The 24,272-nt window shown below is 51.3% G+C and overlaps 1 protein-coding gene across 1 annotated transcript; it reads right to left on the minus strand.

Annotated features, from left to right (window-relative positions):
* Positions 1-4,565: 4,565 nt before the first annotated feature.
* On the minus strand, positions 4,566-23,707 carry MMRN2 (multimerin 2). The gene is made up of 7 exons (XM_006066613.4): positions 23,482-23,707; positions 15,160-15,288; positions 14,967-15,073; positions 14,788-14,868; positions 13,907-14,071; positions 11,990-13,756; positions 4,566-8,987 (listed from the first exon to the last, which is right to left on the minus strand). Exons 1-7 carry the CDS (start codon positions 23,643-23,645, stop codon positions 8,602-8,604), a joined length of 2,799 nt encoding a protein of 932 aa, XP_006066675.3. The 5' UTR covers positions 23,646-23,707; the 3' UTR covers positions 4,566-8,601.
* Positions 23,708-24,272: the final 565 nt, after the last annotated feature.

Here is a 24,272-nt window from a genome sequence, read left to right on the forward strand (position 1 = left end):
GTGATGTGTTTTGTGAAACTCTACTTTGACTATATTGTGTGTCAGAAGTCACGTGTCTGGTGAAATAACAAATAAGTTAGTGTACATACTGATGTCCCTGAGATGCACATTTCATCCACCAGAAACCCAGTACGGGACACAGGCAGGTAAGTGACCGCACACTCTTTCCCTTATATAGATAAATTATAAATTACAAGCCTATTACAGCTGAGGGTTATTTTCCTTAAAATTTATTTTCTAATTCTAAAAATACGTACACATTACAGAAATTTAAGAAAGCCTAGGAAAGAATAAAGAAACAAATGAAATCATTCAAAATCCTGTGGCCAGATAGTGCCGCTACTTACATTTGAATGTTTCTTTTCAGTCTTTGCTGCTGCATATTGTTTACAATGTTAAGATCACAGTGTGTTGTTATACATCAATTGAAAATATAATCTTTTAAAAAATTGACTACACAGCATTCCACTAAGTAGATGGAACAATTTGTTCTTTATAATTCCCTGCTGAATATTTGGGTTACTTTCATTGTTTGAGAAAATATCATCAATGTCGTGAACATCCTTGTATATAAATCTTCATGGACTTATTTTCTTAGGTTACACTCTTAAAAGTGGAAACACCGGATGTGAACTTTCAAAAGTTCTTCAAGGTGAAAAAAAAAAAAAATCTGAGATTCTTGATAAATACTGCTACCTTGCTGTCCAAAAAGGTTTCTCGTTTACACTCCCAAGAGCAGTGTAAGAGTGCTCGTTTCACTACCGAGCCAGGTAATTTCTTGCAAGTTTTTTCTCTTTCTGCTAATAGAGTGCCTGATTTCTTGCCTGAAGCTAGCTTCTTTTAAGAGTAGTGGATTCCATTTATCTGACCCTAGTGTTCCTGCTTCAGCAAATGCTTTTTTTAAAGCTTAAACTTCAGGGAAGTAAAGGGTGCTTTCCTTCTCCTCTGTAGCAACAATATTTTCCCTCCTATGCTTGGTCTCACCGCCTATGAGAGCTGTTCTCAGTTGTGTGTAAATTCAGTCCGTGTGCCTCGCGATGCCTTTTCTTAGGCCTTTGAACACGTTAAATCCTCATAAGAGATTTTGGACTAGTTGATGTCGCCCCCCACTATATATTATATATATATGTTGTGAGGTACCCTATTACAGACTCCTTATCCTCATTTAGTGTCAATGGAAGACAGTTTCTTGAAATAATGGCATGTTGTGCAGCTTGATGAAGAATTGGATTTCTGGGGCCTATCAAGTACATGCCAGCTTTTTTTCTGTCTCTGAAAAGCTGACTTGGATGGACTTCCCTGCTGGTCCGGTTGCCACAACTGTGCTCCCAATGCAGGGGGCCTGGGTTCGATCCCTGGTTAGGGAACTAGATCCCACACGCTGCAACTAAGAGCTTGTGTGCTTCAACTTAGATCCCGCTCAGCCAGATTTTTTTAGACACTGTTCTTCTGGAAGAGCCTAATCCTTATAGATAGGTTAAAGCAGACACAAATTCAGTCATTAAGTCTTCATTCTCTGGGAGAAATATTTACCTGCCTATTGCTAGTACATGAACCATTTCTGGCACTTCATACTTCAGTTGGATGCATATTCCTAAAAAAAGCCTGACTCCAGCCCTTGGAGCAGCACAGCCAAAGTGGACACAGCTCACTGCAGGTGACTGGCCAGAAGCATAGGCAGAGGCCGTCTAGTGGCAGCAGGCATGGGGAGTTAAACATTGAGCTCCCAGCAAGAGCGGATGGGAAAGTCGCCCCGAAGCTGGAAATCAGGAAGCATGAACTTAGTTCAAGTACAAAGGTACGTGAAAAAAAGTATTTCAGATGGAAGCAGAGACTAGAGCGGAAAGGCTAATCCATAATGACCTTTTGAATTGCTGTTGATTGTTATTCTCTTTGTTAAGAGGCGACACGCGTGGCCTGCCTACTGCTGCTCTGAACTTGATCTTCCTGCTTGTTGTCCAGTTACTTGCTCAGAGTGAAATTCAGAATGATTCCAGATGCCTCAGTGCTCCCTACCCCCACCTCACTAATGACCTAGATTTTATACAGGGAACCTGAAATGTTACCATTGTTTTAAAAGTCAATATGAAGTTCTTATATTCAAAGTATTTTTTAAGCAAGAGGAAGAAAGAACTTGGGCCTCTTTTTTTTTTTTAAAGGTAGGGAAAGCCTTTTTTGAAAGCAACTTTAGAATCAGGTTGAAGCACAGCTGTTGCTCCATTCTCTCTTGCTCTCGTATGCGACTAAAGTCCAAGTAAGTGTTGAAAACCACTAAAGGGAAGAATGGAAAAGCTGTGGCAAAAAAAAGGGCCACCACTGTAGGGGAAGCATTGCAATCAAGCACTTTAAAAGCAGCTTCTATTATTGATAATTGACTGTCTTCACACTCGGCTAGCAGTGTTGAAGAGAGATTCTGCCTCGCAAGATTCCGCTGCATGGTCTCCAAGCATCCCTGTGGCCAGTAAGAAGTCTGATACGTGTCTGATTCAGTCCTTTTTGGTTTAACTTAACCCTTTTCATTCAGGGAACACAATTTAATTTAATTTTTGATGTCTGGAAATTTAAACTTGCCGTGTCTAGATCCATTCATTCTGTTTCTCGGTGCGAATTGGGTCCTGTTAATCTTCCCTTAGGAGCTTTTCTTCAATCACTTCTCTGCTCTTCCTCCCCTTTCACTTTCCTGTTTCTGGAACTGCTTTGCACAAATCAGATCAGATCAGATCAGTAGCTCAGTCGTGTCTGACTCTTTGCAACCCCATGAATCGCAGCACGCCAGGCCTCCCTGTCCAACACCAGCTCCCAGAGTTCACTCAGACTCACAGCCATCGAGTCAGTGATGCCATCCAGCCATCTCATCCTCTGTCGTCCCCTTCTCCTCCTGCCCCCGATCCCTTCCAGCATCAAAGTCTTTTCCAATGAGTCAACTCTGCATGAGGTGGCCAAATTACTGGAGTTTCAGCTTTAGCATCATTCCTTCCAAAGAAATCCCAGGGCTGATCTCCTTCAGAATAGACTGGTTGGATTTCCTTGCAGTCCAAGGGACTCTCAAGAGTCTTCTCCAACACCACAGTTCAAAAGCATCAGTTCTTCGGCGCTCAGCCTTCTTCACGGTCCAACTCTCACATCCATACATGACCAGAGGAAAAACCATAGCCTTGACTAGACAGACCTTTGTTGGCAAAGTAATGTCTCTGCTTTTGAATATGCTATCTAGGTTGGTCGTAACTTTCCTTCCAAGGAGTAAGCGTCTTTTAATTTCATGGCTGCAGTCACCATCTGCAGTGATTTTGGAGCCCAGAAAAATAAAGTCTGACACTGTTGCCACTGTTTCCCCATCTATTTCCCATGAAGTGATGGGACCGGATGCCATGATCTTCGTTTTCTGAATGTTGAGCTTTAAGCCAACTTTTTCACTCTCCACTTTAACTTTCATCAAGAGGCTTTTGAGTTCCTCTTCACTTTCTGCCATAAGGGTGGTGTCATCTGCATATCTGAGGTTATTGATATTTCTCCCGGCAATCTTGATTCCAGCTTGTGTTTCTTCCAGTCCAGTGCTGGGCTGGAAGTTTCTCATGATGTACTCTGCATATAAGTTAAATAAGCAGGGTGACAATATACAGCCTTGACGTACTCCTTTTCCTATTTGGAACCAGTCTGTTGATCCATGTCCAGTTCTAACTGTTGCTTCCTGACCTGCATACAGGTTTCTCAAGAGGCAGGTCAGGTGGTCTGGTATTCCCATCTCCCATGGATGTTGCTTCCGTATTTCTTACTTGTCTATCATATGTTTCATCCTGTCTTTTGCTTTGCTGCCCAGCTACTGAGTGTTTTTATTTCAACAACCAAATTTTATTTCAACTTTATTCGTATTTTGAAAAAATTTCAAACTTCAAGAAAAGTTGCAAAAGTAACTTTGCAAAGTAAAGTTGCCATTTACACTTCATCCAGATTTATAAACTTACATTTTGTCACAGCTGCTTTGCCATTCTTTATGTATACAAGAATTGCAAAGACTCATCTTGGAGTGTCTGTACAGACTTCCACATACACATACTTTTTTCTGAACTACTTGGAGTAAATTACAGAGTTCATGCCTCTTTACCCCTGAATCCTTCAGACATAACTCTATTACATAGCCAATTATGTACAATTTTCAAAATCAGGAAAGTTAACATTTATACCATAATGATTATCAGCAATACCGCAGTCTGCAGACCTTATTCAGGTTTTGCTAGTTGTTCCAGTGAAGTCCTTGGGCACATTTTCCTGGTCCAGAGGCTGCCTAAGATCTTGCATTGCATTTAAATGTCCTGTCTCCTTATTCTCCTTCAATCTGAAATAGTTCTCTAGCTTCTTTGTCTTGCGACACCAAGATTTTCTAGAATAAAGGTCAGCAATTTTGTGGACATGATGTCTGTGTCCTCAGGGCATCCCACCAGGATGCCATGGCATCAGGTTTCATTGATGGTGTCATTGATCAGCGATTTTGTGGACATGATGCTTGTGTCCTCAGGGCATCCCACCAGGATGCCATGGCATCGGTGTTTCATTGATGGTGTCATTGGTGAGCCCTTTTTAAGGTGCTGCTCCCTAGTTTCCCAGCTGTTAAGTCCCTGTTTTCCTTTTGTACTTAGCATGTTACGAGAGAGACTTTGAGACTGCATTTTAACATCCATTGATAACTTCTACGTGAATCAGTGATTACAGACTGGTGATTTTCTGATTCCATTTTTACATTTATACTTATTAATTGGCATTCTGCTACAAGGAATAAATCTCTGTTTTTGTTTATTTTTTATTGTCAGTATGGACTCTCATTCAATAAGTTATTGTCTGTTAGGTCATTTTTTGTTTTGATGCTCAAACTGACCCAGACTTGGCTACTGTGAGTTCATCAAGGTGGTGCTGAGTCCTTGTGACACGCACCCATCGTTTCTGAGCACTTTTTACTTTGGGGCGTGTGAAGACGTTCCAGGCTTATCTGGTGTTTTCCTTGCCCCTGCTATTGAGTTAGCCATTTCTCTTTGCTTCCTTTTAGGGAGGAGTATATTTAGAAACCAGGATCTAGGTAGCAGATGATCAGGTTGAATTTCCAATTTTCTGTAATGTTTCTAGAGATTTATATATCCCAAAGCTTTTGGTTTGTTGAGTCTGGAACCTTTCGTTCAGCACACTGGATTTCCACAAACGTTTAGCAGTTCGGGGTAGTTGCTCATCGGTGTGTTTGTGAATCCACAGATGTTTAGCAGTTTGGGGTAGTTGCTCATCGGTGTGTTTGTGAATCCCTGCTAAACCCAGTTCTGTGTTCCTTGGGTTCCTGCTTTTATCCAGGAGTGATGGAACTTGCTGTTAGAACAAAAATAAGGAATCCTTTCCTCTCCTTAATCTCCTCAAGAGGATCCAGGCTTTCCCCACTCTGCCTGTTTGCCTCGACAAGCAGAAAAGTTTTGTCATTGTCAGGCCAGGTTGGGGGAGCGTTCTTCATGGAGGAATGACGCTCAGTCTGAAGCTGGGAGAGGAGTTTTTGAGATAAACATCATGGGAAAGGAGAGGAGCTTCAGAGTATGAGAGTTAAAGGGAGTTTTTTTTTTTTTTAAAGGGAGTTTTAATAAACATTTTTAATAGACCATATATCCTCTTGACGATGTTTCTGAAATGAGTTAGACATGTTGTGGTTTGTGGAGACACAGCTCGGGATTCTCTCCAGAAGTCTTGACTGTGATCAAGTCACACGTGTCCTCTGGGTGTGGGAGGTTCTTGCCTCTAAAGTGTCAGTAGCTGCCCTGTGACTGTGCTCGGGACCGACAGGCACTGCTCTGGCTGCTGTCCGTGGGGTCGCTCAGAGTCGGACACGACTGAAGCGACTTGGCAGCAGCAGCAGCAGCAGCTCTAGCTGGAGACGGAGGCCTCTGCTGCCGGCTGCTTATTCAGCTCAGGCTGCCGCAACTGCCCCTCCACAGACCGAGGAGGGCTGAGTTTGCGTTCAGGGATCCCCTGAAATCACTCCCATCTCTCAAATGTTTTGAGTTACGACTTCCTATTGCTATTTCATTTTGTGGTTGCTCCCTTGTACTTGCTGTTTTATAGGAGTTAACTAAAATTTCCTGATCTGCGTATGGTACCATTCTTGTTTTTCAATGATGTTTTTGAGTATTTTGGGGTATTTTTTTTACCATTGGGTTTAGGGAATTCTGATACCACTCTGTGCGTGAGTCATCGTCTTGTTCTGGATGCCACAAGTGAAGGGTGTTTTAACACTTGCCTGAGTAACAGGGGGTCTCCTTTGGGGGCACTCAAACAGACTCCACCCAGAGACATTAATGGAAGAAAGAAATCCATCAGGGACTTCCCTGGCAGTCTAGTGATTAAGACTTTGCCTTCCAAAGCAAGGAGTATAGGTTCAGTCCCTGGTTGAGGAGCTAAGATCCCACATGCCTCATGGCCAAAAAACCAAAAAAAAAAACAAAAAAAAACCCAAAACAGAAACAGTATTGTAACAAATTCAATAAAGACCTTAAAGATGGTCCACAGTAAAAAAAAAAAAAATCATAACAAGAAAATAGATCCATTGAACTTCAGAATTCTTGATAGTCTGAGGGCCTAGTTACCGAAGTATTTAAACCGAAAATTTATGCTTGATATTAAGATTTTGTGCAATCTGCACGGAAAGCACTGTATCTAAAAGAAGCATTGTCTCCAGTTCTTACCCCAGAAACCAGGAGTGATTTATCCATGATTCTGGAAGAGTTTACCAGTTAGCACTCTTCATTTATAACCTCCCTGTTAAACAGCACCACCATAGGCAGGTTGAAGGACATGTGCCCCTTATGGAGGATATCAGTTCACTCTGCTTATTATATGCAGTAAATTCCAAATGAAAGTCTTAAATGATAAGGCTGTATTACCCTAAATGTCTCACTTTGTCATCAGCACAGCCTGACCCGTAATAGCAGGACTGAGCAAAGAGAAGACACTGCAATGGTCTTCAGCAGCAAGGGTGACCCAGCACTGGCTTTCCAGTCTGTGGTCAGGAGTGGCCCAAGCATGTCATATCTGGTGTCAGGATTACTTTTACAGCTGAGCTGCAGGAGGCAGGAGGCCCTGGCCAGAAGGAAGGGCAGAGGAGTCGAGAGTCGAACCTGTGGTCAAGATAGTAAAACACCAGCATGTTTAGAGTTGGTAGACTGACCACCTCATACCCAGGTGGAAAAGTTCAAGAGTGGTTGTGATTTGCCCCAAGGTCCAACTGTCAGTGGCAATGCAGCCTGGCATAGTGTTCCTTTTAACATTGATATTTTAGCACATTGAGCACACCAAGCTTAGTGGCAAATAAATTCTGAGGGGCAAATTATTTGAATTCAGGAGCCCTGGGAAACAATGAGAGGGGCCAGGAACCTTGTTAACTCTCACAGGCAACTCTGTCCTTTTTCATCACCCAGACCAGTCTGGTTTTCTTATGGACAAAGGTATATGCCACAAATAACAAACACCTACTACCAAAGTAAAACTGTTTTCTGACACGCAGATGACTGCTTCCTCAAGCCTCTTCTCTTCAGGATCTGTAACTTTCTGAAAACCATGCACTGATACTGAAGGAATGATTACAGCTCTCAGCGGCACGGTGTGATTCAGTATTCTGCGGATACTGCAGCGGCCTATGAGTGTTTCAGGTGGTGTTCACAACTGAAATTATGAAGTCACATCCCAAGTAGTTTGACTTTGCCCCATATCTCTACCTACTTCACCAAATTTTTTGTTCTCCATACTGGTTTGCTTTGCAAACCAGCCAAACCTGAAGGGCATCACTGTATTCCAAAGTTGACAATTCATTGAGGGAGATTTTACCAGCTTCCTTCTCTCAGCTACCTTCCTGTTGAGAAATGATAATAAGAACCGGGGTGGTCATAAGCTATTGGAGAAAGCAAAAGCAGAGGCTCTACACTTAGCTCATGCTTGTCCCGGCTTGGCCTTTACCCCGTGTGAGGCAGGGAGAAACGGGAGTAAAGTTACCAGGTAAATTCAAGGAAGGACTGGAACTAAGGAATGAGACTAATCTGTGTTTCCCTTGGTTGACTCGGCCAGGTCTTCTGTCACCACACAGTTGGTTTCCCCCTGCGGCCCCGCAGCAGGTAGAGAGTAGCTTCCAGTACTGTCCCAAGTGTCACTTCCATTTAAACATATTCTTTTTGGGAAAGAATGATTTTCTAGCATGAGATGAAGAGGAAGCAGGAGAAAGGTTTAAAGTGTTGTATGTGAGTTTCCAACCACAGGAGGAGCAAGACACCAAAACGCTGCCAAACCCAGGATAGGGCCAAGAACTGGAGTCCAAGCTGTGCTGCCTCAGAGGGCAGACCCAGCCAAAACGCAGACGCCCCGGCCCAGGCCCTGCCCGGAGAGGAGCATGGCAGCCTTCCTCATTGTTTAGAGACAGCCAGACCCGGTGCGTCTAGAGAGAGGCCACAAATACCATGCTGTCTTTGCAGAAGGTTTCCAGGGAAAAGCTAGACCAACTGGATGGTCTCCAGACCAACCCTGGCCTGAGCCCTAGGCCAAGGAGAGCTGGACAAGTCCACAGTGTCTGGTCAGAGCTGTGCTTGGTACTCAGGTCTTGAACATCAGGAAGCCCCCAAATGCAGTGCCTGGCGGGCTTCTCTTCATTATTGATCCCTGGGTTAGCTCAAACCACACTCTCTCACCCTTTTGCAGCTCAGCCATAGCAAAGGTTGTTGCTGGGCTCCCACCCCTCTGCTCCTCAGTGGTATAGACAGGGGTCCGATGGTGACCTCCAAACACCAGCTGCCCGGTGCCTGGCCCTGGGCCAAATTCAATGCTCACTGCAAACAGATAGACCCCACGCTCAGGGGCTCGGAAGTAGCCGTGTTCAGGGAAGTAGCTGCTGCCGACGTTGACATAAGCAGTGTTGAACTTCACTGTCTGCAGAGCAGTGGTCCCTTCTGAAAAGCTGGCGTAGAAGGCCACAGGGGAGCCTGGAAATATAGGAGGAAAGCATCAGTGATTCAGCCCCTTGCTCCCTCAGAGGGGAAATTACACCGAGCCCTACCTTCCTCACCTTCTTGACATGAGAAAGAGATCACAATTTCTAGATAATCTGGATATTCCCAGTAGCAATGTATCTTGGGAGTTAACTGGCTAATTCTCAGCATTTCACTAGTTGCCAGGAAAACACAAGCCTGTTGTCTGTACTGGTGTGTATTTTAACAAAGCTCTTGTTTGATCCTTCTTTCCAACTACGTGAGAGAAAAGTGCCCTGAATGAGGAAGCTGAGTAAGTAGCATCTAAGGCAGCATGCTTTGTCAATGACAGACTGGATCTGGAACCCAGGTCTCTGACTCCCGAATTCCTGCAACCTTCAAGGGATCTTGAGATACCCAGGGGAAAGAGAAAATACTCTCTCTCCTCAAATGCTAACCCTGGTGAGATCATTAAGGAATGAAGAGTGGTTCTCACTAGATGTGTAGCACAGAACCCTTGACAGAGAAGCAAAGAGCAGGTGGGTCCAGGCAAGAAAAGTCCTTTCAAGCTAATCATGTTAATATTTTCAAAATGTTGCACCCGAACCCAGAGGAGGGTAAACAGGCCCAGAAAGGCAAGCCTTGCTCCAGATGACATGCTAATAAATGGCCAAACTGGGAGGACCTAGCTGTGGGTCTTCTGACTTCTGGGGCTCTCCCACTTGAAGACCCAGTTAGTAAGTCTAAGGAGGGTAAGATACACACAAGAGGCCTGGAGCCAGAGGAAGCCTCGGTGGATGGGGGCTTTAAATGTGCATTAATTTTTTTAAACACCATCCTTGTAGAGAAGGGGGACAAAAAGAAGCAACTGTAGAAAAATATGGGAAACCTATTGAAAATGTGTTCATTTCCCCAGTACCCCTCGGCTCCCCCATCCTGGCCTCCGCACTGATAAGGTCATGTTCCTCACATGCTCCATCCCTGTTCCCTTAAGCTAAGGGCTCTCTGCCCTCTCCACCCCTCTGTGGAGACCAAGCTCCCCATTTCTTGCGATGAAACCGAGGCCCAACAGGAGGAATTTGCATAGGAGGCTTGAGTCCCAGAACAACAGCCCCTGCACTTAGCCTCTAGGTCTAACAGCGACAAAAGGACAAAATTTTGCTTTTCTCCGGTTCTGGAAGTTTTCTGAGGTTAGTTGGGAAGAGGTTTCCTGTGTGCTGCCGGCGGCTCTGCAGTTCTCCCAGCACCCAGGAGGTGGCGCGCTCGCCTCGCGGAAGGAAGGCCAGCCTAGCGCGGCCTCTGCCGGAGGCCCGGGGCAGCCGGTGGCTGCATGTGCCCCTCAGAAGTGGAAGGGCTGCGCTTCACTGCCGGCCAGCAAGTGAACTCTGCGCGCTTCCCTGCAGAGCGCAGGGTCAAGCTCTGTGGCCTCCCCATATGAAATTTTTAATTTTAAGGAAAAAAAATTTTAACAAAAGATTTCAGTGGTAAACTCAAGATACCTAAACTATCAGGCAACTTGAGGTCTTGCACTGCTCACAGGAGGGTGGGTGGCCTCATAGCCACAGCCACGAGAATACTGGAGAAATGGGAAAACTGACGTGTTTCTACTAAATGTTAAGCCGTGTGCTGGGTTTTTGGCAATGTATCTGCTGGTCCTCCCGACAACCCTTTGTTGTAGGTAGTGGTTCTCCCTCTTCCAGAGGAAGAAGCTGAGACACATTAAGCGGTGCTAGAACCTGTATATGTCCACTGCTCCCAGGGGCCAAAGTGGAGAAGTGAGTGGGAGTGGGGCAGGCTTGTGGTACGATCTTCCATGAAGCCTCAGACTATCCACACGCCCGGCCTCACCAGGCATACACGGCCCAGATGGCAGCTTTGTCCTTACCCTCGTGTTTAGGTGAGGAGGTAGCTGTAGCCCTAAGGCCATCTTCTTTGGCAAGAGAGTCACTTGAGTAGGGGTCCACTTCCCAGGGCCACACTCAGGGGGGCTAGGAAGGCTGGCTGCTCATCTCTTCAGCCTCAGAGCCAAGTTTCCCAGGGCCCTGTAGGGACCCGTTGAGGGCCTTTCACAGGGGAAGAGCCAGCTCCCTAGAGACAGCTGGACTGGGTTTCTCTGAGCCACTTATAAGCTGTGTGAACAGGACACTTTCCTGACTAAGCTTCAGTTTCAGGTAAGATGGCAGTGATAATGCATCGTTGAGCTGTTGTGATGATTCAACATGGCAAAGCCCAAGAAAGGCACCGCAGGGGACCTGTCTCAGAGCTGTAACATGGGTCCACTATGTTAGCAGAACGAGCTCCTTTTGGGTCCCAAGGGTTTCCCCTGTACTTGTGGGGTGCTGCCCCTGGCAGATGACACCATACCTTATCCACTCACTCACTTGTGCATAGGAGAAAGCTTAAAGACATGTGGTGGGTGCAGTGGGATGGGGCGAAAGGCTGAGATTGAGGGATTTGAGGGTGTGGTTATGGAGGAGAGGGCTTCCCTGGTGGCTCAGACAGTAAAGAATCCGCCTGCAGTGCAGGAGACCTGGGTTCGATCCCTGGATTGGGAAGATCAACCTGGAGACAGAAACAGCTACCGACTCCGATATTCTGGCTTGGAGAATTCCATGAACAGAGGAGCCTGGTAGGCTACAGCCTGCAGGGTCACAGTCTGACACGACTGAGCGACTTTCACTTTCACTCATGGAGGAGAGAAGCACCCCCACTCCCTGCCCACTGTTGGAATGGCGAGCAGCCGCTGGTGTTTAATGAGCCTCAAATGTCTATGTGGTGGGGCTCGGCCTGCTCACTGACAGCTCAGTCCTGTGACTTCTGCCACCTGATACCCCAGGTAGCTTATACTCCTAATACTCCCTAGTCCTGAATGGAAGGTAAGTCAAAGGCAAAGCCAGCCCTGAGTAGTGGCGACTGATGGTCATCTTGCCCGCCTTCCCCCTGCCCCTCTGAGGCAGAAGAGCTGTTGGCAGATAGCAATCCTAGACCCCACTCTCCTCTCAGGCCTAGGAACTCACCTGCCTCCCAAAGCGCTGGCCCCTTGACACGCGCATCCTCTAAAGATTCCACTTGCTTCCGATCCCTCCTCTTGGGAGCTTCCAGGCCTTTCTGCTGCTTCTTCCCTTTCCTGTTCAGCATGGCCTGCAGCTTCTGCAGGTCCAGGCTGACGTTGGCTGCCACGAGCCCTTGGAAGTTCCCAAAGAGGCTGTGGAAGAGGCGCTGGTGCCTCTCCAAGCCGCGCTCAGTCGTGGAGAGCTCCCCGCGAAGGCCCTCGAGGGAGCTGTTGAGGGAGGAGACCCAGGCGGCCTCACAGCACCGACCCATACGCTCCATGTCCGAGCTCAGGCGCTGGAGCTCCTGCGCCAGCCCACCGACCTCCTCTGGTGAAGCGTCCCGGCTGGGCTCCAAACGCGCGGTGTGCCGGCGGGCCCCCGAGGCCTGTTCCAAGGCAGTCACCCTGGCGGCCAGCGCATCCCAGCCTAAAGCCTGCTCCTGCAGCCCGCTGGCCGCGTCCATCAGGGCGACGCGGATCTGTTCGTAGCGCAGGGGCAGCGTGCCAGGCCCCTCCTCGGACATCTCCTCCATCACCTCCTCCCCGAAAAGAGCGGCCAGCACGGCCTCGTGCCGCAGCGCGTCCTCCAGCAGGGCAGAGAAGGAGCTGTGCAGCTGGCGGATGTCGCGGCGGATCTCGGTCTCAGCGGCCCGCAGCGCGCTCACCTCGCCATCCAGGGCACGCAGCTGGCTCCGGAGCCGTGCCACCTCAGCCCGCGCCCGCTCACCCTCTGCCTGCTGCGTGTCCACGGCCAGCGACAGGGAGGCCACCGTGTCGCGCAGGGCCTGCAGGGAGGAGCCGTCCTGCTGCCGCCGCTCATCCAGAGTCACCTGGGTCTCCTCCAGGGCTCGCGTGGTGTCCCTTTGGTCCTCCCGGATGACATCCAGGTCGAAGTAGAGCTTCTGGCAGTTGCAGTCCTTGACGTACTTGATGAGGTCCGCGTGGGCGCCCTGGAGGTGCTGGAGGGTCAGGTTGAGCTCCAGGAGCTGCCGCTCCATGTCCTCCTTGTTCTCCTCCATGATCAGTGACTTCTCCATCAGGATCACCCGCAGCTCTCGCAGCGCCGTGTGGTTCACCTCCAGCTCCTGCACCTGCCGCTGCAGCTTGCTGATCTCATCGAAGGTGTCATCAGATTCCGAGTACAGCTCTTTGATCTCATCCACGTGCCGGGCCAGGGTGGCCTTCATGTCTGCCAGGGTGCTCCGTAGCGCCTCCTCCCTGTGGGCAGTGGCCACATGCAGGGCCGAGAGGTTCCTCTGCAGCTGGCCCAGCCTGGCGTTCAGGCTCTCTGGCTCTGGCCTTGCTGCTGCCCCTGCTGCTGCCAGCACCAGGCTGCTATTGATCCCCACAGACTCCTGGGCTTTAAGGAGCTTCTTCAACTTGATGTCCACGTCAGTCTGGACCTCTGAGAGGGACTGGTGCAGGGACAGGCGTTGGGCGTGCAGGCGGTCCTCCACGTCCTGCCTCAGCTGGCCCACCCTCTGGGTGTTCTCCTGGACCTTGGTCTCAAATTTGGTACCAAGCTCCTGGAAGTCAGCTCTGGCCACAGAGCTCTCCTGGACCCTCTTGAGGGCCTGTTGGTTGGCCTCCACGTCAAGAGATAAGTTTCTTATGACCTGGGAGAGGCTGTGCAGGCTTTGGTTGAAGCTTCTCCACATGGGGCTGAGATGTCCTTGTAGGAAGGTGTTGATGTGGGGCAGTAGCGCTTGCTCCAAGGATCTGCCTGGAAACCCTGCAACAGATGTGTATGTTCAGACAAGCCCTGCAGGAGCAGGCACCCGCCCCAGGGCTGACTGAGTGCGCGGGGGGCTCTGCCTCCCCGTCCACTCATCCCCTACGACATGACCAGGCTCTTCCTCAGCCCCGGGAACCTGCCACTCACCAAGCTCTGTTTGATTTGCCTCAGTTGTGGCCACTGTGAGGTTGCTTGCCCAGGCTTCCCACAGGCCTGGGAGGCTGTCTGCCATCTGATGGATGTCATTCTGGAGATCTCCCAGTCGGCGTTCCTGCTGCTCCACTGTGTTGCGGATCTCTGCAGCTGGATGACCTGAATACACATGATAAGTGTCAGACTTCCCTGGCCTGAGCAGAACATGAGGTGCAGAGAGGAAATTAGGGGATTGAAAGCAGGGAGGTGTGTCCTGATATCCTCTGAGCAGGAGCTTAGAAGCCTTTAACTCTAGGACAGAGGCATGGCCAGTGAGCCCTCACCCAGACCGCAGCACCAACAGCAAACATGACTGATCCGTCAAGGCACACTCTCCTCCTTGGCCTCAGGGACACGGCATCTCCACATCATTCTAGGCAGCCTTCGTCAACAGACAGGCGTTCACCACAGGACGAAACGTTCCCATCCATGGCCCAGCCTTGAAAGGCCTCACAGATGGTGTCCCTAGGTGGCTCTGCTGTGCTGACTGAAGACCGGGGACAACAAGGCCTCCTGGTCCTGGTTGGGGGGCTGCAGGGAGGCTTCTTCCAGACCACGGGGGCTGATGCAATTCAGAGGGCAAGGAGGGTCCCAGAAAACAGGGTCAAGTGAAAGGGTGCATTGCTTGGCCAGCAGGCAGGTAACTCAGGGCCCTGTGAACCCTGCCGCTTTGGTGTGAGGGCCAGGTGACACAGGGGCACAGAGGAACCCCTGCCAACCCCAAGCTTGGGGACAAAGCTTCCCTGAAATGGCACTGCCCTATCAGAGGACAGTGGGCTTGGGCACATGAGTTCTTTCTACCTGTCCCTCCTGCACCTTCCAGGAAAGCAACATACCAGATTCAGAGTCAACTGGCCCATCCCAAGGCTCCTGGAGGCTATCACCTGGATCTTCAGGCTCAGGGATTGCCATGGGATCTGCAGAGAAACATCAGATATTAACTCCAGAGGTTAGAGGGGCTGCGTGACCTCTTGGGTCGAGGTCGGAGGGGGAGGGAGACGACAGGGAACCCTACCGTGGTGCTGGCAGTCGGGGCCCGCAAAGCCCGGGCAGCATCTCCAGGCCACGGAGGCCAGCACCTTCTGCTTGACCTGGTACACCGGCTTGTGGGCCACACGGTACCTGGGGGAAGAGGGCTAGCTCAGAGTCTCTAAGGTGAGCCGGCACAGAACCTGGACGAATAGCCCACCCTGCTACACCACACTCACATGACTTTGACCTTCTGGCAGTTTGGAGCCCCCTGTGGACATGGCTGCTGTGAGTGGACGAGGAATTTCTCGGTTTTGCAAGCAGCTATGAAGGTGACCAGTCTGGACTTCTGGTAGGGGCACCAGTTACTGGAAAAAAAAAAAAAAAAGCCAGAAGAGAGGGCTGCTGAGCACAGCCAGGTCTCCCCACTCCCTAGAGGTCAGCAAGGAGCCAGTGCGGAGCGCCCGGCCCCTGCCTCTGTGCCCCACTCAGTCCTAGAGATTCTGGAACCCATTAGCCTGAGAAGGCAGTGCTCTGCATTATTCATCCTGCTTCAGAGCAAAAGCCCCGTGGATCCTGCCTGCAAGGGCACCTGCTCTGTTGCCTTCCAGGAAGCACCCTAATTCCCAGGTCTGCACAGAGAGGTGCAGGAGCCTGTCCCCACATCGTAGAGTCACCCCTGGAGCCAGGAAGGGCGCTCCCTGCTTCTGCTGGTGCCAGGGGAGCAGTGTGGTGCCGCTCCTGGGTCTCAGTCCTTCACACTTTCTGGTTGTGTGACCTTGAGTGAGGCACTTAGGGAGTTTTTGTTTCCCATCATGGGATGGAGATCATAATACCCTCCTCCAAGTGAGTATCAAGTGCCCGCCTCCTCCCAGCTGCCTAGTGAATATTGCTGTCCTGCCGCCTTCTGGCAGCCCTGGTAGCTGGCCCCCATTCCCATTGCCACTGACATTGTTCCTCACTGGAGATCTGGTTGTGGGGATGGAGAAAGGGCTGCTAAGGAGAGGCCAGACTGGGGAGACTTTAAGTGCCAGCTGAGGACAGGCCTCTGTCCTGAAGGCATGGGGAGCCATGGAGGAGCTTAAACAGGAAGTCACATTAAAGAGCCACCCTGGTTCCTGGGTGCAGAAGGGTGGGAGGGGGCGAGACATAGGTGGCTACATCAGGGGTCTTGGTGCGTAGGGGGATGGGGTGACCATATTAATTTGGAGTGCTGAGACCACGCAGCCTGCTTTCCCACCTAACTCTTAGAAGCCTTGCAGCCAGCCTGTGCTCTCTCGGCTGCAGACTGAAAAGGCTTGTCAGGAAAATGACCCCCCACTCGAGGGGAAAGATATAAAGAGACTGACACCAGGGGTTTCCCCCAGTGAGCTAGCCCAGCAGAGCATCCTCTATCAAAACAGATCACAGAGCCCCACCCATCCACCCAGCTTCCAATCAGTTACCTGACCTCTCTAACTCTTCAGTGGGCAGACAGCCAAGAATGACCCCTGAGGAAAACCTCTTCCAAAAGAGGGAGCTCAAAACGAGCAAGTGGAAGAAAATCAACTTGAAGAAAACCAGAACTGTGCAGGGAGAAAAGAACTTCCCCCAAATCTGCATTAATATTCCCAGATTGACAAAAGAACTTATTGCATCCAAGAAACAAGAATAGAAAGCTACTTTAAAAATGGGGGCAGAACACTGAGAGCCCCCTACCAAAAAAAAGAACCCTTGAAGTTAAAATTATGATGGTAGAAAGGCAAAAGAAATTTGATAGATAAGTTAGGGGATAAAGTTAAAGACATTTCCCTAAAGGAAGAGTGAACAGAGAGATGGAAAATATGGACAATAGGATAGAAAAGATCAGAAAAATAGAGAACCCATGTTGGGAACCCAACATCCAAACAATAGGAGTTCCAGAAAGAGAGAGCAGAAGGAGGGAATCATTGATGAAAACAAAAAACAACCGAAGGAACATTCCAGAAGAGAAGGACTTGGAATTTTAAATTCAAAGGGCCCACCAGTTACCCACAACACAATGAAAATAAATGCACAGCAAAACACATCTGTGAAATTTTGGAACTGTAGGATTGAGAACCATTCTACACTCTCCAAACCCCCTTGCACTCCGCCCCCATACTCATCAGTAATTAGAACAGCCCTGAACCTCTCGGCAATCAATGTGTGTGTGTTAGCCACTCAGTCGTGTCTGACTCTTTGTGACCCCATCGACTGTAGCCTGCCAGGCTCCTCTGTCCATGGGATTTTCCAAGCAAGAATACTGGAGTGGGTTGCCATTTCCTTCTCTGGACTTCCCTGGTGGCTCAGACGGTAAAGCGTCTGTCTACAATGTGGGAGACCCAGGTTTGATCCCTGGGTTGGGAAGATCCCCTGGAGAAGGAAATGGCAATCCACTCCTGGACTATTGCCTGCCAGGCTCCTCTGTCCATGGGGTTCTCCAAGCAAGAATACTGGAGTGGGTTGCCGTTTCCTGCTCTACTCAACAGCAATACCAGACACTAAAAGTAAAGAATCACCTTCAAAATACTGAAGGAAAATTATCTCCAGTTTAGGATCCTATACTCAGCCTAACTATCAGTTTAAGGAGCACAAGATGAAGACAATTTCCACCAGCCAGATTTTAAAGCATTCCCTGCTGCTCCAGGACCCTCATCAGGGAGCTGCTAGATCCGTAGTTTGCAATCTTGCCATCAAATCTTCACATCAGAAGCATCCTGTGGCACTTTAAAACAATGACCCTACAAGCCCCACTTCAGGCCAGTTAAAGGAAATTCTCTGGGATTAAGGCCTGGACATCCCCATTTAAAGCTCTGTGGGTCATTCTAAGGCACAGTCCCGGACTGAGGAGCACTCTGCCCGAAGTGCTTCACCAAAACGGGAGAGAGAACGCCGCGAAACGGAGAACGGCAGCAGGCGAGAGGAGTTCCTGCACAGAAGTGAGAAGGGAGACCCCGGGGCACGGCAGGCAGGGGCGCGTGGGCAGTGGGTCCGGCCCGGGACACGGTTGGAGGCTCCGAGAGAGAGAGAGGCTCCCAAGAGAACACAGGCGGCCAGACACCCGGCAGGGATGAGTGAGGGGCGGACGCGGACGACCGGCAAGAGTTTGGAACTGAGTGACGACAACGACAGAAAGCGAAGCAGAAGGACAGAACTGAAGCAAAAATGAAGATAATTGCTTATTTCAGGAACAATGAAAATTGTGCGGGGGTCGGGGGGAAGGACGCATAGGCTTTCCAGGACATGCAGACTCTGTTGCATCTACTCAGTTTGGCCGTTGTACCCTTGTTCCGGTGTAGCAGGAAAGCGGACATTGACTGTATGTAAATGAACCCGCATGGCTGCATTCCAATAAAACTGTATTTACAAAACAGGTGGGGGCCGAGATTTGACCCACCATTCCAGAGTTTTCTAAGTCTTGCTTGTGGTTGTATATCACTAAAATAATAATAATAATAATTTCCACCTGGAAGACAAAATGCAGGTGAACAAGCAAGAACATCTTGGAAGACGAGTGAGGAGGATCTTCTCTAACGGTCATGACCGACGCTAATGTCAAGGAATAAAAACAGTGGGATGTGAATTCCCCAGTGGTCCAGTGGTTAAGACTCCATGTTTTTAATGCCAAGGCCGGGAGTTTGAATCCTGGTCAGGGAACTAAGGTCTCACAAGCCTTCCAGTGCAACCAATACGATAAAATCAATCCAGAAAACAGTGGGATGTTGGCACAAGATACATCAAACACCCGCAAGGGGCCTGTACATCCCCAGGGGGCTATTAAATGGTAGAAGGGGCACACGAAAATCAGGATGGGAGCAAATGTACACACTCAACACAGAAGCTGTGTACTGTGAGAGAGCTGGGCCCAGAGGTCAGGCCCTGGGGGAAAGTAAGGTGGTCTCCTGTCAAAGCCTCCCGTTTAAGGCCCCATGGAAATTCCTGGAACATGCTCAGATCTAGGGAGAAGTATTTCTGTAAACCAGCTGTTCTCAATGGGACATGGGTTGGGAGGAGAAGTGGTCTGCCCCACTTGAATCTGGCAATGAGGCACAATGGTAAAGAATCTGCCTGCCAGTGCAGGAGACACAGGTTCAATCCCTGCGTCAGGAGAAGGGAATGGCAACCCACTCCAGTATTCTTGTCTAGAGATCCTTGGACCGAGGAGCCTGGTGGGCTGAGTGACTGAGCAGCTGAGCAGAACACACACGTGGCTGACACAGCTCTGGGGATGGGGATGCTCCCGGCCTCAAGTGGGAGGAGGGCACAGCCCCTTTCCTCACAACAGAGAGCTAGCCCCAAATGTCGATAGCGGAGGCTAAGAAACGCCCACTGTACCAAAGCTCTGCTTCTCACGTGCTCTCTGAACTGCGGCAGAGGATCCAGAGGGCCTGCCCCCTGAGAGCACCGGGTCTGGGCCAGCCTGCTGGGAGTGACCGGGACTTTCCACCTCAGGTTCCTAGAACTGGAAGCGGTGCTGCCCACCCTTCCTGCCCAGGAACTTTCTCTCCAGACCTGCCCAAACCTCAGGCTCCAGTGGCCACTGTTCTCCCTGCCCATACGCCCCTCCCTTGGCAGCTCCATGCCCTTGGCACCGTACAGGCTGCTGGCCCAGAAGCCCTGGGAACATTCCTGACCTTTGCTTTGGTTTCCTACAGCTCTCGGCAGTCTCTCGCTGGCCTACTGAGCCCCCAGCCCTGCTCGCTGAAGTGCCCCATTGTTCTCCCTGCCTCCTGGCTGGGAGCCTGGGCCCTCTTGGCACCCTCATCTCCCAGTGGTCTACCAAGAGGCAGGTGCCAGCCTCGAAATGAGTGTGGGGGGTCTCCAGCCTGGTTTGGGCCTGTCCTGGGCCTCTGACCTGGCCTGATCTGACGCCCCCTGCCAGGCAGGAGAGAGTCTGCTGCCCCCCTTAGAGCTTTTAATTGGATCTGGGAGTCCTAGACTTTCCTCCCTTCCTTGTCTTTGGACTCAGGGTGACCTTGAGCAAGGCTCTTCCTCCATCCTGGAAATGTGGAGAAGATTCCCACTCCCAGCCCCTCCCTGGGGGCAGGGGTGGGTGGGGTGAGGGGGAGGCTTTGAGGAAGGCAGAGAAAGCGTCAAGCAGGGAAAGGGCTGTTAGCCAAAGCCTCCTGAATTATGAATGTGCTGCTGTTGTGCCCCTTTGGGGCACTTAAGTGCTTCTTAACCAGCCAGTAAAACCCACATCCAACCGCCCCTTAAGCCTGTCTGTGAAGGAGGTTGTGTTCTCAACATTCTTGCTTTCTGAGGCCCTGAATGCAGCTGTGAATGTGATGAGTCCAGGGGAGAATTTTGTCAGACTTGGTCTCTGAGCCACAGAGGGGCCTGAGCAGGGGAGCCTGAGGCCCACTTGGTGTCCAGCCAGAGCCAGGATTCCTTGAGCATAGCTCATGCCAGTGAGTCTCTTCCCTGTTAGTGCCCAGGGCCCTGGGCCTTGGAGAACAGATACAAGGGCAGACCGTGTAGCCACAGCCCAGAGACCAGAGTCAGGGCTCCACCCTGCTCCCGTGTGACTTCCAGAGATATGCATGACTTCTCTGGGCCACAAGCTCCCAGCTGCAACAGTTGGAAACACTTCTTGGGGTCTCACTGATACTGGTGACTAGCCCAGCTAGGCTGCTGCGAGGAGCATCTCCTGGACTCCCACCCCTCTTAGGGGAGACAAAAGAGGACAAAACTGAGGACACCTGGGATTTGCATCCCAGCCAATGTAGGCCTGAAAGTGAAAGTGTTAGTTGCTCAGTCATGTCCAGCTCTTTGTGTCTGACTCTTTTTTCCCTATGGAAGAATACTGGGGTGGAAAGCCATTCCCTTCTCTAGGGGATCTTTCTGACCTAGGGATGAAACCTGGGCCTCCCGCACTGCAGGTAGATTCTTCACCATCTGAGCCACCTCAGTTAGATGGCCCTAGGTGCAGCCCCACCCCTCTGAGCTTCCCAGCGTCTAAAGTGGAGAGAACGGTGGCCACCTATGGTGCTGTCAGAACCATGAGAGATAGGATGCCTTTCCTGGGTCTTCGCTCAGGCCCCACAGCAGTGGGTTCGATTCCTGGGTTGGGAAGATCACTGGGAGAAGGGAATGTCAGCCCACTCCAGTATTCTTGCCTGGAAAATTCCATGGACAGAGGAGCCTGGTGGGCTACAGTCCATGAAGTCGTAAAGAGTTGGACACGACTGGGCCTTCACTCACTCACCACAGTGGACTCAGTCCTGCCTGTGAAGTGGCCCTGCATCTGAGGAGCCCATATCCTAACCTCTTGCTCTCCCCAGCTTTACAAAAGCCTGGGAGCAAAGAAAGAGCCTCTTCCTCACAATGTCCAAATGCCCATGTCTCTGGCTCACTGGGCCCAGCTCTACAGGGTCCTGGGGACGTAGGAAACACCAACCACATTCCTCCTTCATCCTGGGATCCAGCACCAGGTTGGTTTGTTCAAGCTTCTCCTTGCAAATGGTCTCATCTGGGTCTGTGTCCAATGCCTGCCCCGGCCCCCAGGCCCCAGATAGAGGTAGGAGGGACAAATGCAGGGCAGATTGGCTCCAGCAGCTGTGAGGGAAGAGCCACAGGCTTGTGCTGGGCGGTGTGGAGCCCCTGCTTGAGTGTGGAGAGCCTGTTCTGCCTCCCCTTCCCCTGTGGCCGGAGAGGGGCTGGGGCTGCGTTTCCGCCTCTCCCTTCGTGGGACCACAGGAAGCAATCAGCCTGAGGAAGCTGTGCTGTGCTTCCTTCCTTTCTCACCAGCCCCTCTGGAGGCCTTGACAACCTCAGCTTGACCTGTGGGGCCTACAGCTTCTGAGCTGTGGGCAGGAGACCAGCAGGCCTGCTGGGAGCCCCCAGAGGGTTTGGAATCGGGGATGCCCTCAGACTCCTGCCCGGGCATTCCTGGGCCAGAGTGCCCTTGTGCACATACCCACACGCACTGGGACCACCACATGGCTGAGTGACTGCCTCAGGCCTTGAGCAGTCCAGAGACCCACCCTCCCAGGAACTAAAGGAATGCAGACCTTCCCCACAGCCCCAGTGTGGGTGAGGGGGGGAGGTGTAGATTGAGGGAGAAAGAGGATATCTCCTCCCTCCTTCCCATCCTCTTGGGCCCCTCATACTCCCTTTCATCAGGGGGAGGTAAGCTGCCCAGAAACAGGGGCTGACGGCTTTGGGGACGGAAGGCAGGATTCTTGGTCCTGAAATCAGAGCCTGGGTTCTCCTGCCAAGAGCCACCTGTACTCCCAGCTCTGAGCAGAAGCGGGAATAGGGCAGGAAGGAGGTCTCTCAAGGCCCAGCTTCTTCCCTCTCCTCCCGCATGGCCACTCTTCCATCACTGAGGGGCAGTGCATGCTCGCTTAGTCTGCTCCTCCCGCCTCTCCCTGTCCACTCTGCTTTGGGGAAAGTGTCCAACAAACACTTTCACCTTGAACCATCAGAGCTCTATGAGAGCTGTCCTGGGCAGGTGTGGGCCAGGCCTACGTGACAGTGAATCTCAGCCAGCCCAGGAGACTCTGGTGACTGTACATTGGCCCCTCTCACCCTCCAAATCCACATGGATGCTCCCAACCAAGTCTGGTTTGTGTGTGGAGGTGGGAAGAGTGGGGGCGGTGCGGGGGGAAAGACACCCCTGGGGCCAGAACCGGAGTATGATCTCTGGAGTCAGACTCAGATCTTGGTTCTAGTTCTCCTCGGCTGCGTGACCTTGGGCCGGATGCTTAGCCTCTCGGAGCCTCAGGCTCCCCTATAATCGGGAGGGGATTAACAGAGATAACACTTGGCAAGATGCCCAGAGATGGGTTTGACAAATGGCACCTGCTGCTCTGACCGAGGTGTCCCCTGAGGAGGGACTCGCATTCCCAACACATTGTCAGCCGGAGGATCCCTGACCCTGGACAAATAAAAGGACTAGAAAACAGTGTCCCAGTCTAGTCCTAAGTCCATTCTGCCCATCTCCAGGGCGGTGCTGAAGCAGAGCCCGCTGGGTGCTGCAGCCCCCTTTTTGCTCTGGAGATGGAGCAGGGTGCCTTGTCTGCCCACTGCTCAGCTGTTAGGCCCAGGCCGAGGGCCTGTGCCCCTCCCCAGGCACTCAGATCCAAGTCCGGTCCCCAGGAGCGTCTGTCTTCTAGGGCTTAGGCCAGGCCAGCCTCAGCCGGGTTCAGCTTTCAGAACTGAGTTCTGAGAACAGGAGCCACTCCCAAGCCAGCTGGAAACTTCTGGAACCATAGCCCCTCACCATCTCCCATGCTGGTGTTTGATGGCATAAAGTGCTCCTGCCCTGCCCTGCCCGACCTCCAGTCCCATTCTATGCCATGGGTCAGGTAGGGAACTCCATGTGGTCCTTAGGTCCTGGGGGACTGGGGGTGCCCAGTCCAGACTGGCTGGGGGTGATCTTCTAAAGGCGAGCTTGACCCCTAGCGCCTCATTCAGCTTCACAGCTGGTTCAGCAGATAGATGGTATAAAACCTATTTCACATACAAGTAGCTGAGGTCCCGAGAGCCCCTGCTTTGGCTGAGCTGGGACTGAGATTCCTCTGCCATATCCTCCCCCAGGTCCAGGCCCTCCTTACCGTCTGACAGGGTCCCCGCCGGAGTCCTCCGCCTCTGCCCTCCAGACCCCAGGTGGCTGGGGGCTGTGTGGATCAGAGAAACTGGTACCAGGGGCCTGCGCCCAGGTCCCCAGCATCCCCCAGCCCAGGGGCCCCCCCAGGCCAAACAGCAGTGTCAGGATCATGCTGGCTTGGGGCAGACTCAGCTTCTGTAGTGACTCCCGAAAGTGCCGGTGACGTCGTCTTTAAGTTAAGTCTCAGAAGGAAAAAAAAAGCACAGGGACAACAAAGAGAGGAAGTGGCCTGGGCCGGCCCCCCCAGTGAGCCCCGTCCGCCTTCTCGCCCGCGGCCTGGCCCCACAGGGGCAGCCAGCCACGCAGGCCAGTTCCTGTGGTCGAGGAGGACTCGGTCAGAGACCCTGGGTGTGGGAGACACAGGGGGAGGTGGTCCCACCGAGCATGTCCCCTTGGGAGTCAGAAGGGCACCAGCATGGAGGTGGAAGGAAGCGCGTCAGGAGAAAGAGGCCAGATGAGCCTTGGGGAACCTGCTGCCCATCCATGTGGGCGGCCGGGATGCGGGGGCACTCGTGCCTACTCAGCGTCTCTCACCGCTGGGCTGTGGGAGCCGGCAGGTGGGTGGAGGCCCAGATAGAGAAAGGGTCACACAGTCTGTAGCTGGGCCAGGGCCATGGGTTAGCCTTTTGTAGCCAGTTCTTCCACCTGGCCTTGCCCGAGCCCCAGGATGGGGGCATTCACGGTGCTGGGGAGAAGTTGGGCAGGCCAGTCCGGGAGGTTGGCCACTCTTGCCTGACA

Source organism: Bubalus bubalis, chromosome 4, assembly GCF_019923935.1.
Source record: "Bubalus bubalis isolate 160015118507 breed Murrah chromosome 4, NDDB_SH_1, whole genome shotgun sequence".
In the NCBI taxonomy this organism is placed as follows: Eukaryota; Metazoa; Chordata; class Mammalia; order Artiodactyla; family Bovidae; genus Bubalus; species Bubalus bubalis.